This window comes from Nothobranchius furzeri, chromosome 5 (genome assembly GCF_043380555.1).
Source record: "Nothobranchius furzeri strain GRZ-AD chromosome 5, NfurGRZ-RIMD1, whole genome shotgun sequence".
Taxonomy (NCBI): Eukaryota; Metazoa; Chordata; class Actinopteri; order Cyprinodontiformes; family Nothobranchiidae; genus Nothobranchius; species Nothobranchius furzeri.
The window spans coordinates 60,753,286-60,767,615 of NC_091745.1; the positions used below are offsets into that span (position 1 = coordinate 60,753,286).

General features: G+C 42.5%; 1 protein-coding gene and 1 long non-coding RNA gene across 2 annotated transcripts; one reads left to right on the forward strand and one right to left on the reverse strand.

The window, feature by feature from the left end:
* The first annotated feature begins 210 nt into the window (after window positions 1-210).
* LOC139070133 (uncharacterized) lies at window positions 211-1,749 on the forward strand. Its single transcript, XR_011520774.1, has 2 exons — window positions 211-435; window positions 533-1,749. It is a non-coding gene; the product is annotated as an uncharacterized lncRNA (long non-coding RNA).
* On the reverse strand, window positions 1,725-9,291 carry lta (lymphotoxin alpha (TNF superfamily, member 1)). Its single transcript, XM_070551820.1, has 4 exons — window positions 8,738-9,291; window positions 7,711-7,756; window positions 7,432-7,464; window positions 1,725-3,869 (listed from the first exon to the last, which is right to left on the reverse strand). Exons 1-4 carry the CDS (start codon window positions 8,858-8,860, stop codon window positions 3,520-3,522), a joined length of 552 nt encoding a protein of 183 aa, XP_070407921.1. The 5' UTR covers window positions 8,861-9,291; the 3' UTR covers window positions 1,725-3,519.
* Between the last annotated feature and the right edge of the window lie 5,039 nt (window positions 9,292-14,330).

Genomic DNA, 14,330 nt, shown 5'->3' on the forward strand with positions numbered 1-14,330 from the left:
GAAGACATTAAGAAGGTTTTTTTACACAACTTTAATATAACTGATACTAACATTTATCTTTAAAGAACCACAAAGTTTTGTAACCTGGGTTCCTTTTAAGGAGATTTTCTTCGAACAAAGATCCGTCTGCCTGCAGGGAAGACACTGACCGGTCAGACGCGCTCCACACAGCCTCAAGATTAAAACAGAGAGCTGGCCCTTTAACACTTATGTTTCACTAATGATTCTGTGTTTTCCAGCCACTCCGGGGGCGGATTTGTTAACACAAACAAACGGTTGCGTTTCTGCTTTTTAAAGTTCTCAGAGCTCAGATGAAACCAGGATTATGAAGCTTCGCCAGAACAAAGGAGTTGTTGTGAGAGCTGAACAGATGGATGGAGTGGATCAGGTGTTTCCTTCTCTCTCTCAGTGAGGATCCTGCGGAGGTGGAAGACGGTGTGTGGAAGGGCCTGCTATACAAACGACTGGCAGGGTTAAAGTATTTGGTCTGACATGTTTGTTGTGGTGTGTTTTTCCTGCTCTGACATTCCAGATGATGAACGTAACTCTGGTCATTCCCTGGCCTTTTCTTCTGCTCAGCAATCACCTGGATTCCACACACGTTCAACCAAGGCGGAGATTCTCAGTGTCGCAACAAAAACAATTAAATGAATGAGGTTTAAAAATAGAGTTTAAATGAAACTACAGAGAAACTGTTCTTCAGAGGAATAAATATGACTTTAAGCATCAATATTTACAGATTTCTTCTGTTTTTGCAGTTGAATATTTCTGACTGATAAATGCATTCCAGTAACAAGCTGAATACATACGAAACTCGGTTTTTCAATGCTGATTTTATTTATTTATGGAATTAATCCAACCCAAACAGTAACCGACTCACTTGTGAATTCTTGAGGATTTTATGAAGCTTAGCTCAGCTCCCCCAGCCCCAGACATTATCACTACCTGACAGCATCAAATAGGCTTAAAGATCTCAATCAGCAACACATCCTGTCCCATTTTAAAGACATCCAAGAGCAAAAGAACTCAGTACAACGTCTAAAGCCCAGCAAGCCTCCTCTGGTTCATATCAGAGGTCTAGATTGAACAGACCCGTCTCACATTTACCAGAAAACTACCTGATAATCCCAAAGACTTCTGGGTAAAGATTCTGTGGACTGGCGAGACAAAAGCAGAACTTTCTGGAACGTGTATGTCAGTCTAACATTAAAACAACATCAAAATAACATTCAGGCATGACAGTGGCAGTGTGATGGTTTGGGCTGCACTGCTGCTTCAGGACCACTTGCTGTGATTTTTTTATTGATTTATTCTTTATTTAACCAGGCAGGTCCCATTGGAATTAAAAACCTAATTTTTAAAGGAGTCCTGGCCAAGAGGCAGCAAAAGTTCCCGTTACTAATTTTTTTGTTACACAGACGTTATTCTGCTCTCTAGAACATCTGACCTTTGACCTTAAGCAGGTTTTTCCTGTTGGAAAACCTCCAGAGACTGGATTCTAAATGCAGCTGAGCCTGAACGTCGCACCGAGATTGGAGGAGCCAGACTCAGGTTAATGAAACATGCAAATGAAACAAAAAGCTGCAGGAAAATACAAAAACCAAAGAAGAGATTTGACCCAAAAGCCCACAAAACAAAAGAAAGTTTATGCGTGTGTGTGTGTGTGTGTGTGTGTGTGTGTGTGTGTGTGTGTGTGTGTGTGTGTGTGTGTGTGTGTGTGTGTGTGTGTGTGTGTGGGAGGGGGGGGGGGGATGTGCATGGAAACAGTAAACAACACTGAACCAGAATCCTGCAGATAAACCCTCAGCAGAAGGACCTCATCGACCTGAGGATGTGAAGGAGGGTGCTGGAGTACTGTTCCAGATCTGGAGCCTCTCGACCCGGTTCTGGTCTCGGATTCAGGTCTGAGACGATCTGCTTTGATTTAAAACCAAACATCAAACAGTTGGAAGGATTCAACGCTAAATTTCCAGAATCTCGCCTTCTAATAAAAGCTCTTAATTTTAGGATCTGAGACTTTTTGACATTTTCCCAACAGGAAGTGAGTTTTTCTCCTTCCTGCTGTCAGAGCAACACGTTTGTGGTTACGTTTTTAGAAGCTTTTTCTTCTTGAAACTTCACAAAAACATGTTTATTTATTTTGTTCCAGCAGCTGGTTGAAAATTTCTGACTGAATCTGAGAAAGTTTGTCTTCAGCTGGACGTCTTGTGTAACATACCAAAGGGTCAATTTTGCACCATCTACTTGACCACAAGATAACCTTTCATTTGCAGACATAAACCCACGATATCTGTCCTCCAAAGCCAGAAAGTTCTGCTCAGTTCTTATTTACATACAAGGAGACATAACGTTCAGACAGACATTCTCCCTCAAGGATGCAGGAGCCTGGCTGCTGATTCCTCACCCTAAATAAAAATCAAACCTACTTGAAGCTGCTACAGGACTTTACAGCTCATAAGCTTAAATAATCATTTGTGTTGAATGAACAAGATGTTTAAATCAAAAGTTTGAATAATCTGTGCTTAAACCAATGATGGCTTTAAAAATAGTCTTGTGCTCATCAGAAATAAAGAGATAAAAAAGCAGAATGAAGGATGAAAGAGGCTCCGTGCTGAGTCTAGCTCAGAGGGCGATGCGAGTTCAGACGAGTCTGTGGAAGGCTGCACCGGTGCTGCACCAGATCTGTGGTTTCCTGTTCTGCACCTGCTGCTCCACATGAATATCACCAAAGTTTTAGGTCCCCCTCAGAGAAACACAAGGCTTTACAACCAAACCAAACCAAACTCTACAACTGGCTGTTTGTATTAATCCAAACACAACAGACATGTATCGGTCTAAAAAACACCAAAAAGAGTTAGGGTTAGCGTTCAAAGTTTCAGATGACACTCAGAATGTTGATTCTTCTGTAGCAGATCTGAGAATCAGAAATCAGTGATGTTCCTGATTTACTCGCAGGAAACTAAACAGCTTCTGCTGCTTTAATAAAAACGATGAAAGCTCTCACCAGAGCGAATAAGGGACTGGCGGTACTCTGTGGTTTTATTAAGAGCAGCAGAAAATAGATAACATTTTCCAAAAATGTATTTTGATAACTGGTTCTTGACTTAAATGGTTTAAAGATGTTTTTCTAAGAAACAACTCAAATCTCCATCAGAATCCACGGGATCAGCTGATTAGGTGGGAGGTGGCGCCACCGTGTGTTCGTCCAGCAAGTTGTAGGAACACAGCCCGACAGGTTTTTAAATATTACTAATTTTTTCTTTGTTGAAACAAGACGACAATAATACAATAACTCTTATGATAAATTACACAAGCCCAGAGCAATGAAACCATAACATCACATTTTACATTCATTGAGGGGAATCTGCCTTCCCGACATCCTTCCCGACATGTCTGATGGAGTTAGTATTCCATGTGGACAAATACAAGGAGAGACTGTGTTTAAGTTTGTTACTTGTCTAAAACATTCGATCAGAGCTAAACAGCTGTAGCGGATTTGTTCCATCCAGATGTGTAGCATTAATAAAGCTGGAAGGCTCCCCAGAAGGTGTCTTCTCCATTATAAGCACCTGAGATCATTAATCTGACGCTTTCTCCTTTTTTCAGTCTGACCATCTTTGCCACCCAAACAGAACGTCCTGGTTCTCCTGGAGCCTCCACCAGCTTCTTCTCAGCTTTACCTGGAGAGGCGTTTCTGATCAGCATCACAGACCTGCGCTGAGATTCCTGCATCTGGAAGCTGACCTGAGCGTAGATGAAGTAGAGGGAAAGCTCAGAGCTGGTTCTGTTGCTGTAGATGGAGTTGTTATGCAGGGTGAGGGAGCAGGCCTCACAATTGACCAGATACTTCCACGAGTGGTCCTCCAGGCCTGCAGGACGATGAAAGACAAAACTTTATTTAGTCCCTCAGCTGCACATGTACGTCCCTGTTTGTGTTTCTCCCTACAGAAACACTTTAAGTGTGTGTTATCCCTCCTGAAACAGACTAAGGTCAAACTGATTTGTCTTTGGTGTTTTTAGATTCAGCAGAAGAGCTGATTGTGCCTCTGTGATTCTGCTGGGAGCCGAGGCTAAAAACTTCACTGGCTCATCCCTTGAGTTGAGTGCCGACTCAGAGAACAAAGGTCAGGGGGTTAACTGTTCAGATACCAGAGCTGAATGAAAATCAGCTAAAGTCCAAACCAAATCTTCTGAAAGACCATCAGAGAGTCTGAAGAACTCCTGATCCAGAACCAGAGTGACTGTCCCTATAAATACATAAATGACAGAAGCAGCAGCATGAAGAGAAGGTAGTGAAGAAGCTTTTTAAAGGAGACCACTGAGTCCACTGATCTCAGGCTCAGGGGGAGAGAGTTCCAGAGTCTGGGGGCCACAGCAGCAAATGATCTGTCAACTTTGGTCTTTAGCCTGGTGCTGCACAACCAGTAGGCTTTGATCACTGGACCTCAGGGAGCTGCTGGGGGTGTAGGGACTAAGAAGATCACCAATGTAAGATGGTGCTTGTCCATGTAAGGCCCTATAGACCAGAACCAGGATCTTGAGATGAACACTGAAGTTGACTGGCAGCCAGTGAAGCTGGAGGAGAAGCGGGGTGATGTGGGTGTGTTTGGAGGACTTGGTCAGAAGCCGAGCACAGGCATTCTGAACCACCTGTAGACGGTTCAGGGAGGTTCTGCTCAGACACGTGAAAAGAGAGTTGCAGTAGTCTAAGTGTGGGGAGATGAATAGAATAGAATAGAATCTATTCTATTCTATTCTAATGAGTGTATCTGAGACCAGAGTCTTGGATTTAGGAAGCATTTCCAACAATAAAGCGTTATGTAAATCTAATTCATTATTATGATCAGTAATATTAGCATCTGTATTTTGTTGTAATGAGCGCCTGAGGTGTGTAGCTACTGGATCGGTGTCTCCACTGAACTGAGACATCTGTTTTCAGAAGCTGAGTGAAATCAAACACCCTGAATGAAGCCAATCCTCTAATTAAGCCCTAATCTGCGTCATGTCAGCTCTGTGAGCAACTGCTGGCTGGCTGATACCTGCTGCTGTGGGCTGTAATTAAGCTGTAGTCTGCTCAGCCCACACGTCCTTACACCACTCAGGGTTGTTGTGGTTTCAGGAGCCGACACAGGAAGGAGGTGGGAAGATCGACTGGAAACATTTCGAGGCTGAAATCTACATGTGAGAAAGGCAGTTCGGTGTGTAAATAAATAATAAACGATACTGTTTACGTAAGAGCCAAAAACGAGACTCAGCCACAGGAATTCTGGTGAAGATGCCAGATTTTAACTCGCATGATGATTTTTCTGTCACAAACTCACAATTTTAATAAATGAAAACTATTTTGAGGCAGAAGTTTTTCTATGACCAGGAGATTCATTCTCTAATATTTTACAAAGTTGTAATGACAAACAATTTTACATTTTAGCCTCAGATTTAGGAGAATTTTACTGAGGTTTGAATTTAGGGTCAAATTTAGGGTTCTTGTGCTTGTTTAGAACATCAGATCATCTGAGGTCAGATGAAGAATTCTGATTGTGATTCGCCCACTTCCCTCCGAGCTGCCCTTTGCTGTAATTAAATGTCCTACGCATTTCAGAATGACCCTCAGCTCTGCCTAACGACGACAGCCTGCATACACAGGTGTTTCTTTTCACCTTTTGCAAAAGCAGAATTAGAATTTGAAAAGAAAACAAACAGAGTTGTTCATTTGGTTGAAAGTCAGTTTGAAACTGTAAAACCTAAAGTCTTCTCAGCTGTTTAAGAGCAATTGTGTGGTTGAATTAAAAGTCTGAACGTAAACAAAAGGGAATAAAATTCAAACTAAACCACAGCTTCCTGAAGGGCCTCAGTTCATAGAAATAAAATTTGTATACTTCAGGACTGATCGGTCAACAGCTAGGCTGTTATAAAAACTAAATTTGTAAATAAGTATATACATACATGTGCAGATGAATAAATAAAGAAACGAATAAATGAAAAAGTAAAAAAGTAGATAGATAAGCATTGGATTACCCACCAACCATTTTCTTCAGCTTATCTGAAGTCGAGTCATGAGGGCAACAACCTAAGTTGAGAGGCCCAGACTTCCCTCTCCCCAGCCACATGGGCCAGCTCTTCCAGGGGAATCCCAAAGTTTTCTCTGGCCAGCCAAGAGACATAGTCCCTTCAGCGTGTCCTGGGTCTTCCTTTAGGTCTCCTCCCAGTTGGACATGCCTGGGAATCCTCACCAGGGAGGCGTCCAGGAGGCATCCTCATCAGATGCCTGAACCACTTCAACTGGCTCCTCTCAATGTGAAGGAAAAGCAGATCTAGTCTGAGATCCTCCCGAATGACCGGGCTTCTCACCCTATTAAGGGAGAGCCCAGCCACCCTGCAGAGGAAACTCATTTTTGCTGCTTGAATGCGGGGTCTCGTTCTTGTGGTCACTACCCAAAGCTTGCGACCATAGGTGAGGGTAGGAACATAGATTGACTGGTAAATCGAGAGCTTTGCCTTCTGGCTCAGTTCTTTCTTCACCACAACACACCGGTGCAACGCCCGCATCACTGCAGATGCGGCACCAGTTCGCCTATTGATCTCCCACTCCATCTTTCCCTCACTCGTGAACAAGACCCAGAAATACTTAAATTCCTCCACTTGGGGCAGGACCTCATCTCTGACCCGGAGAAGGCATTCTACCCTTTACAACACCATGGTCTCGGATTTAGAGGAGCTGATTCTCATCCCAGCTGCTTCACCGGAAACCGGAAATCACGTTCCGATGAAGCCAGCAGGACCTTATCATCTGCAAAGTGCAGAGACCTGATCCTCAAGCCATCAACACCTTGGCTGCACCTACAAATCCTGTCCACAAAAGTTATGAACAGAATCGGTGACAAAGGGCAGCCTTGGTGGAGTCCAACTCTCACCAGAAACAAGCTCGACTCACTGCCGGCAATACGGACCAAGCTCTGACACCGGTCATGCAGGGACCTAACAGCCCGGATCAGAGGACCTGGTACCCCATACTCTTGTAGTACACCCCACAGGGCCCACCAAGGGACAAGGTCGAACACCTTTTCTAAATCCACAAAACGTATGTAGACTGGTTGGGCGAACTCCCACACGCCCTCCAGGACCTCCCAAGGGTATAGAGCTGGTCCAGTGTTCCACAACCAGGACGAAAACCGCATTGCCCCTCCTGAATCCGAGGTTCGACAGTCCGATGGACCCTCCTCTTCAGAACCACTGAATAGACCTTACCAGGGAGACTCAGGAGTGTGATCCTCCTGTAGTTGGAACACACCCTGTGGTCTGCCTTTTTCAATAGGGAGACCATCACCACCTTTGCATTTGAAACTTTTAATTATTTCCCATAAACAAATAAAGTAAATGAATTTCTGACTGGATCAGGTTGGATCATGTAACCTGAGGTTGGTGTGAACTTACCTTTGATCAGCTCAATATATGATGGAGATGTTCCTAAAAGCAAAAGGAGCAAATAAACATCAGAAACAAACATAAAACAATAAATTGGGCTTTTCTTTTTAAATGTGTTTTGATCCCTAAACACAGAACAATGCTTATATGTTAGTAATAAATAAATAACAACAATTAAAACCGGAGGGTGGGAGAGGAGCTCGAACAGAAAAATAAACTCCCAAAAAATCTTGTTTGCTGCTTGTTTTCATTTCATAAATCTTTGTTTGAGTGTGGAACCAGACGTACCTGGTAGGGTGACGTTTCTTTTCTTCAGTGCAGACGAGACAATGTTCTAAAATACACATAAACAAACATAAACATATTTACTATTTCATTCTCAAACCTTGATTAAAATAAATTCAGGTTCAGCTCAAGCTGATTATATTCCTGATTCTTTGGGAAGTTCTGATCCGAACATTTTGACTCCTGTTGCTGTCCTCTTCACCAGCAAGTCAGACAGGTCATGCTTTTTAAATGATTACTTGTTTAGTTTAGACTCTGTGGTGCTTTTACTGATCAGCTGTTTGAACTCTTGTGACTGGATCAAACCCTGACGCTAGATCCTGCTGACAGATCCAGATCTGGTTAGTTCTATTTTTCAGAGGCAAATGCTTTAAAGGAGATTTGGGCAGTTATGGCTTGCTTTTAGCACCGCTAGTGTTTGTTTGTGGAACCGAAAGCAAAACTTATCTCCTCGCTGGGCTGGAAAGAGGCACCAGCCCCCTCCTTCATGGACAAGCAGGTACAGACAATGGATGGATGTATAGAGTCTATTACAACAGTCCAGCGGAGAAGAAACAAAAGCATGAAGCTGCATTTCCATTTTACCACAAAAGTCAAATGGGCGGGGCTCAGTTTGGCAACATTTGGCAGGTGATGAAAACGGGACTGAAGCAGAGATCTGAGATGATTATCTAGCGTGGGATCCAGGAATGATGAAAACTCTCATCTGTCTCCCTACTCTGTGATCCTCTAACTCACAGGAAGTGATTTTAACAACTTTAACCTTCCAGATCGGGTCAGGGACAAAGAGACATTACCTGCTAATGAGGATTATTGATGCCCCTGAACCCTGGGACCAGTTTGATCAATTATTTGGATTTTAATTCTGTCACACAGAACAATGGCCCGTTCTGATGACCAGCTGGGAGCATCATGGTACTCATGTTTCACAGCTTCTACCAACATGTTCCAGTTTAGAATGAAATCTAATAACAATTAACTTTATTACACTAATTAATAAAGGCAAACAGCAAAACGCCAAGATACTCACCTCCACTGGTTTTAGCCTGATGGAAGTGAGCACAGTTGCCATGGTGACCAAAGCTACGGTGAGGAGAGCGCACCACACCTGCAGCAGCAGGTCCTTATGAGATGAGCGTGGAGGTCCCTCCATTCTGTGGGACGAACACAGAAACACCCATCAGTGAACTGACCTCAGATCAGTTTGAGCAGCAGGCAAAACCAGCATCAACCTGGTTGTCTCCAAGCTTTTGTATGATTTGAGGGGATTTCTTCCCTCCAGCTCAGGTGAAACAAGCACTTGGAGATTTTATTGGGAAGTCTAAAAGATTCCAATTCCTCAACACGAGGAGTGCCATGATTTTCCATGTTGTGTTTTGAGTCAAGAAGAAAAAACAGGTGTGTGCATCACATGATGTCAAATCTTAAATGTTTAACATAAAGAAAGGACTTTGTTTTTCCCAGCAGGCACCAAAAAACATCAATTCAAGTGTTCCAGTAAGTTATCTTTATTCCTCCAGGATTCTGCATCAGAGGTTTTCCATCATCTAAACCAGTGAACTTCAATGCTGGCCCGTGGGCCACATCCGGCCCACCAGACCTCTCCACCCGGTCCCCCAACCCTTTGAGCACTAATGCCGTCCAAATGGGGGACTTTAAAGTTTAGCAGCAAAATTCATGTCTCAAATATTAATAATGTATTAATAAATGTTAATGTTCTCTAAACAACTAAAACTACACTCAAAGCAGTTTAGATGGAAAACCAAAACATTTTTAATACTATTAAATGACAATACTTTATCTATATCTCACAGTGTTGGCTAGAAAATAACTCCGGCCCTTGAACAAATGTAGTTGAAGACTCCTGTTCTCAACCATCCAGGTGCTTTGGAGCGCTTGGCCTGCAGCAGCTCCTATAAGAAGCTGCATATGGAGAAAGGTGCAGCTCTGGTGAATCTGCAGAAATGGTGCGATGTGTTTTCTGTTTTCATTTTGTTTTTTCTTTTGTTTCCTCTTTTTAGACCTCTATTAGAAGTTTATTGTCTAACAGAAGCACGAATGGGAAACAGAAGCTTCTCACGATGACCTCATTCTCCACGTGCATGACAAAAAAAAATGTTTCAACCTAGAAATACTTGCGGCATGAGATGCATTTACAGAGTATCCTGTGGTGCATTGTGAGTAAACGTGGCCTGAGCACACAGGACCCAAACACCCACAGGTTCTCTGGGATTTTACCTCAGTGGGCGTGTTCTGTCCTGCACTCAGAGAGCGATCCTGTTTGTGGTCTAAAGTGTTTTATTGTTGACATAAAGTAAAACTTTTTGCTGACCTTGAATGATGTGAAGCAGCTGTCAATCAAACTCCACATCTTCACTGGTGTAGTTCCCAGCTGTACGCCCCCCCCCCCCCCCCCCCCCAAAACCTTTTACTCTTCTGCATGCTAAAATATTTGTGCCTGTCTTGCCTGTCATCCTCACAGAGTGATGAAACACGAACTCAGGACTGCAGGACCGTGTGTCCAAGAAGGGGAAGCTGCTCATGTGACCAAAACTCTTAAAGCGGATTCAAACTTTATGTTTAGTCACAATTTTTTTGTAAAAGTTGCATGAAAATGAAAATTTTTCATATGACATCTTTCATTTTGTTATTCACAAAAAGTAAAGCTGTTGTTTATCTTGTTTGCTCTTTTTTGGGTCAAATTTGACGTTTTTCATGCTACTTTTAATTCAACCGGACGAGTGAGCTCATTTATAAATAATTTAACAATAATGGTTCTATTTTCTGCACATTTAAAAGACTCTTAATAAGAAATGAAGGCTAAACTAAAAGGTTTTGCAGCTAAAAAGAATAATTCTTTACGCTCTATCAGAGGATGCTCTAGTGTTTCATTACAGAAAAACACAGTTATATTAAGTATGGAAACCAAAACTATGAAATTAAACTATGAAATTATCCATGTATTCTTTATGTAAGGTCATTGAGATTAAAAATCAAATTTTCAAGGGAGTCCAGGCTAACAGGCCAGGATGATCCAGAAGCAATCCAAACAAACACTCTGGAGCCTCTCGTGTATCATTAAAGAGAGAATAAATCCATACGAGGGTCCGAAAAGGTCAAAACTCAAAATAAAAGTGATTAAATGAAAGTAAAGAGCAGTTATTTTAATAATTACTGCTAAAATAAAATAATTAAGAATCAGATTTAATAAAAAGCAAGAAGTAAAATTCAACTGTTTCCAAACTAAAACTCCCTGAAGAATTTCATGAGTTTGGAATTCCAGGACGACAGAAATCCTGCTGAGGAATGTTAGAGCGGATTTAAGGTAGACTCACCTGTTGTGTGCTGCAGCCTCAGAGTCCAGACTAATGTGCCGCTCGTCTCTCAGACATGCCAGCCTCGCCGGGTTTTCCCTTCTACGTTCAGAAAAGGAGTTTTCTTTTTCAGTTCTATTCAGAACTGAATAGAAATGTGGTTTTAAAAAAAAGGACGGGGGGTGGGGGGGGGTAGGTGGCTTAACTCGCTGCTGTGAAACCAAGAAGCTCCACTTGTTCGGAACACGTTTACTGAATTCATGAAACCAAACAGCAGCTCAGTTTCCTTCATAAAGACAGAAGAAAGTGTTTCTGCTGCTGATGGAGGGTGATGGTTCAAATCCCATGTGTGTGTGCGCGTGTGTGGGTGAGAGAGAGAGTGTGTGGTGCAGTCCCTTGCTGACACACTCATGTTTGTTGTGGGTGATTTGTGATTTCCCACGTTTCTAGGTCAGCGTGCAACAAACAAACATGACAGGGAATTTTTCTCTTGGTGAGCTGTGGTCTGAGGCTCCACAGAGCCTCGACTCGTCTTCATCACTTCAGCTTGATTTTTAAAGTGGGCAGCTGAAGACTTTTAGTCTGCTCTGAGATCAGGATGATCAGTGATTTGATCACCTTTAGACGTCAACGAGACTATCGGTTGTGAATTAATCTTGTGCGACATTGGAGCTCAGACCGAGGCGTAAATTCAGTCAGCAGCTACTTGATGAGGGAGCTGGTGTTTGAGATCATGCAGGATTATTTTGAAGAATGAAGACCTTCTACTACGTCTCTGAAATCATTTTCAACTTAAGTAAATTAAACCAAAACATTCAAACTCTGGCTGAAAATCCGTGTTTCAGTCAGCTGTGGGGTGCTTAGACTTTTGAGATTGCTACAAAATATGAAGCACCCCCAATCTGAAAAGAAGAAAATCGCTGGAGTTCTGGTGAACCAGGTGAAGAAGTCCCACCCCCTCTGGGGCTCTTCAGCTCAGGTAGACTTTCATGTGTTTTGGATTTTGTGATGGCTTTACACAGACTGTTCACCTGCCTGCTGATGATGTCACTCATCATAGGTGACACCTACTGTGTCTCTCTGGACTGATGGTGGCCTCTCAGGTCCCCTCAGAGTCCAGAGAGTCCACAGTCCGTGTTCCATTCTCACAGCTCCAAACAGAAAGGGAGGCTGTTTTACCACCTCCATGAAACCCAGCAGAAACATCAACATTCCCCAGTGGAACCATCAGAGCTTCTGCTGCTATCTATGTTGTCCCATGGTGTGGCTGATTGTTTGTCTCATTGTGTCCAGCTTCTCATCTGAGGACAACTGGAAATGACACCAGCTCCCTGAGATCCTACAGGGGATGGAAAATGGCCTGTATTTGATACAGCACCTTCTAGTCCTGGAACCCCCCCAAGGCACTTTACAACCCAACCAGTCATTCACCCATTCACACCCTGGTGGGGATGAGCTACAATGTAGCCACAGCTGCCCAGGGGTGCACTGACAGAGGTGAGGCTGTCGAGCACTGGCGCCACCACCAGGCAAGGGGGGTTAAGTGCGTTGCCCAATTACACAGCGACAGACTGAGCAGGGCTTGAACCTGCAACCTTCTAAAGACGGGGCGAGCGCTTAACCCCTGTGCCACTGTCGCCCCACCAACTTAAGTTAAAGGAGCCAGATCATGCTGTTTTAAATCCTTGAGAGCAAAGGTAGGCACACTCTATGATAAAATATTACCAGTGGCACTATAGAGATGTCATTTATGCTAAATATGAGTTATTTTTGTCAATTTGATTTTATAGTTGGAAATGAAGCAGTCTGTTTCAGTGGAGCTCTAACAACACACACCTTCAACAGCGTCTTAGGTGAGATAATCATTGCATTGGCTATGGTGGCCTATGGCTTCAAGCATCTGCCCGTCATCTTCTTTTGCCATGTGCTGGCACCAGTTTGACTCCTGAGAAATGTATTTAGCCAGCTGAAGCAGATTTCAATTTTTAACTATTTTAGTTTTATTGATTATTTTCTGCTAAACATTTTGTGCCTCTGAAGATCTCTGAATTTGGTCATTACCAGCAACATTTTAGTTGATTTGGACTCAGATTGGCTAAATAAACAAAAAAATAATAATAAACAACAGCAGTTTAGTCCTTATATTTTAAACAGATTACCAATAAAGGGCTGAAAACATCATCCGGACAAGTGTAGCTTAAAAAAAGAAAGAAAAAAGTTACTACCGTGACTAGGAGTCACACCGGTCAGCCAGTTACTCTAACCACTAGGCTACCGAGTTAGTCACTAACCAGTTTCCTAACAAACATATCCTGTGCTTGGGGTGACCCGATCCCAACTCACTAAATGTGGGGCAAAGTAAAATTCCAATGCAATGATATAATTAAAAAAGTTAAAAAACAAAAAAAAAACTTCTATTCTGCATTTTAGCTCTAACCATGGATGTAGTTTTGATTTTAGAAGTGTCTCTGTGTGTGTGTGTGTGTGTGGGGGGGGGGGGGGGGGGGGCTCAACCGGCATGAGGACCGGTGTCGGTACAGGATCTGCTCGGGTGCAGGATCGGATCGGGGTCCTTCGACTGCCGATGACGTCACATGTCAGCAAATCTACTCGGCTTTCACACATACGTTTTGGAAAGACATCAGCAGTTTTGTTAATAAATTCTTGTTTGTTAACACCTAAATGTTTTCTTTATAATTGTAATTTGTTAATAAAACACCATATTATCTTTGTTTTGTAAAGAATGTGAAACTACATAAAACCAACATCGGACTGACAATAACTAGAACAGTTCTTATGTGTAAAGCCATATATGTTTGTATTAATGTGGAGTTCGTCTGTATATTTCCTTAGTTGTTATCTAAATACATTCTTTGACTCAAAATATTGCTTGGTGTCTTTCAATAAAGTTCTTATATTTTATTTTGCCCCATTTCATCAACATCAAGAGCTTTTGAGGGTCACCGTTTATCATTTGCTTATATTTTACATTTCCTTTAGAAATTCAAACATATTTTCTCCAAAAAGTGTTGATTTTTAGACTACAGGACTACAACCGCTAAGACTACGACCTCTAATTTGTTCTGACCAATCAAAATCATAACGTGGTAACGTAACTTTCGTAAGCTTCATGTTCAGCCAATCAACTACTTTGACGTCATCGACAGTCGAAGGACCCCGAGCCGATCCTGCACCCGAGCAGATCCTGTACCGACACTGGGAGGGGGGTCTTTACAGTAAGTATACAAAAATGTATATAAAATATGCATAAAACTACAGCCTAGAGGTTCTTTATTGCAACACCTTAGG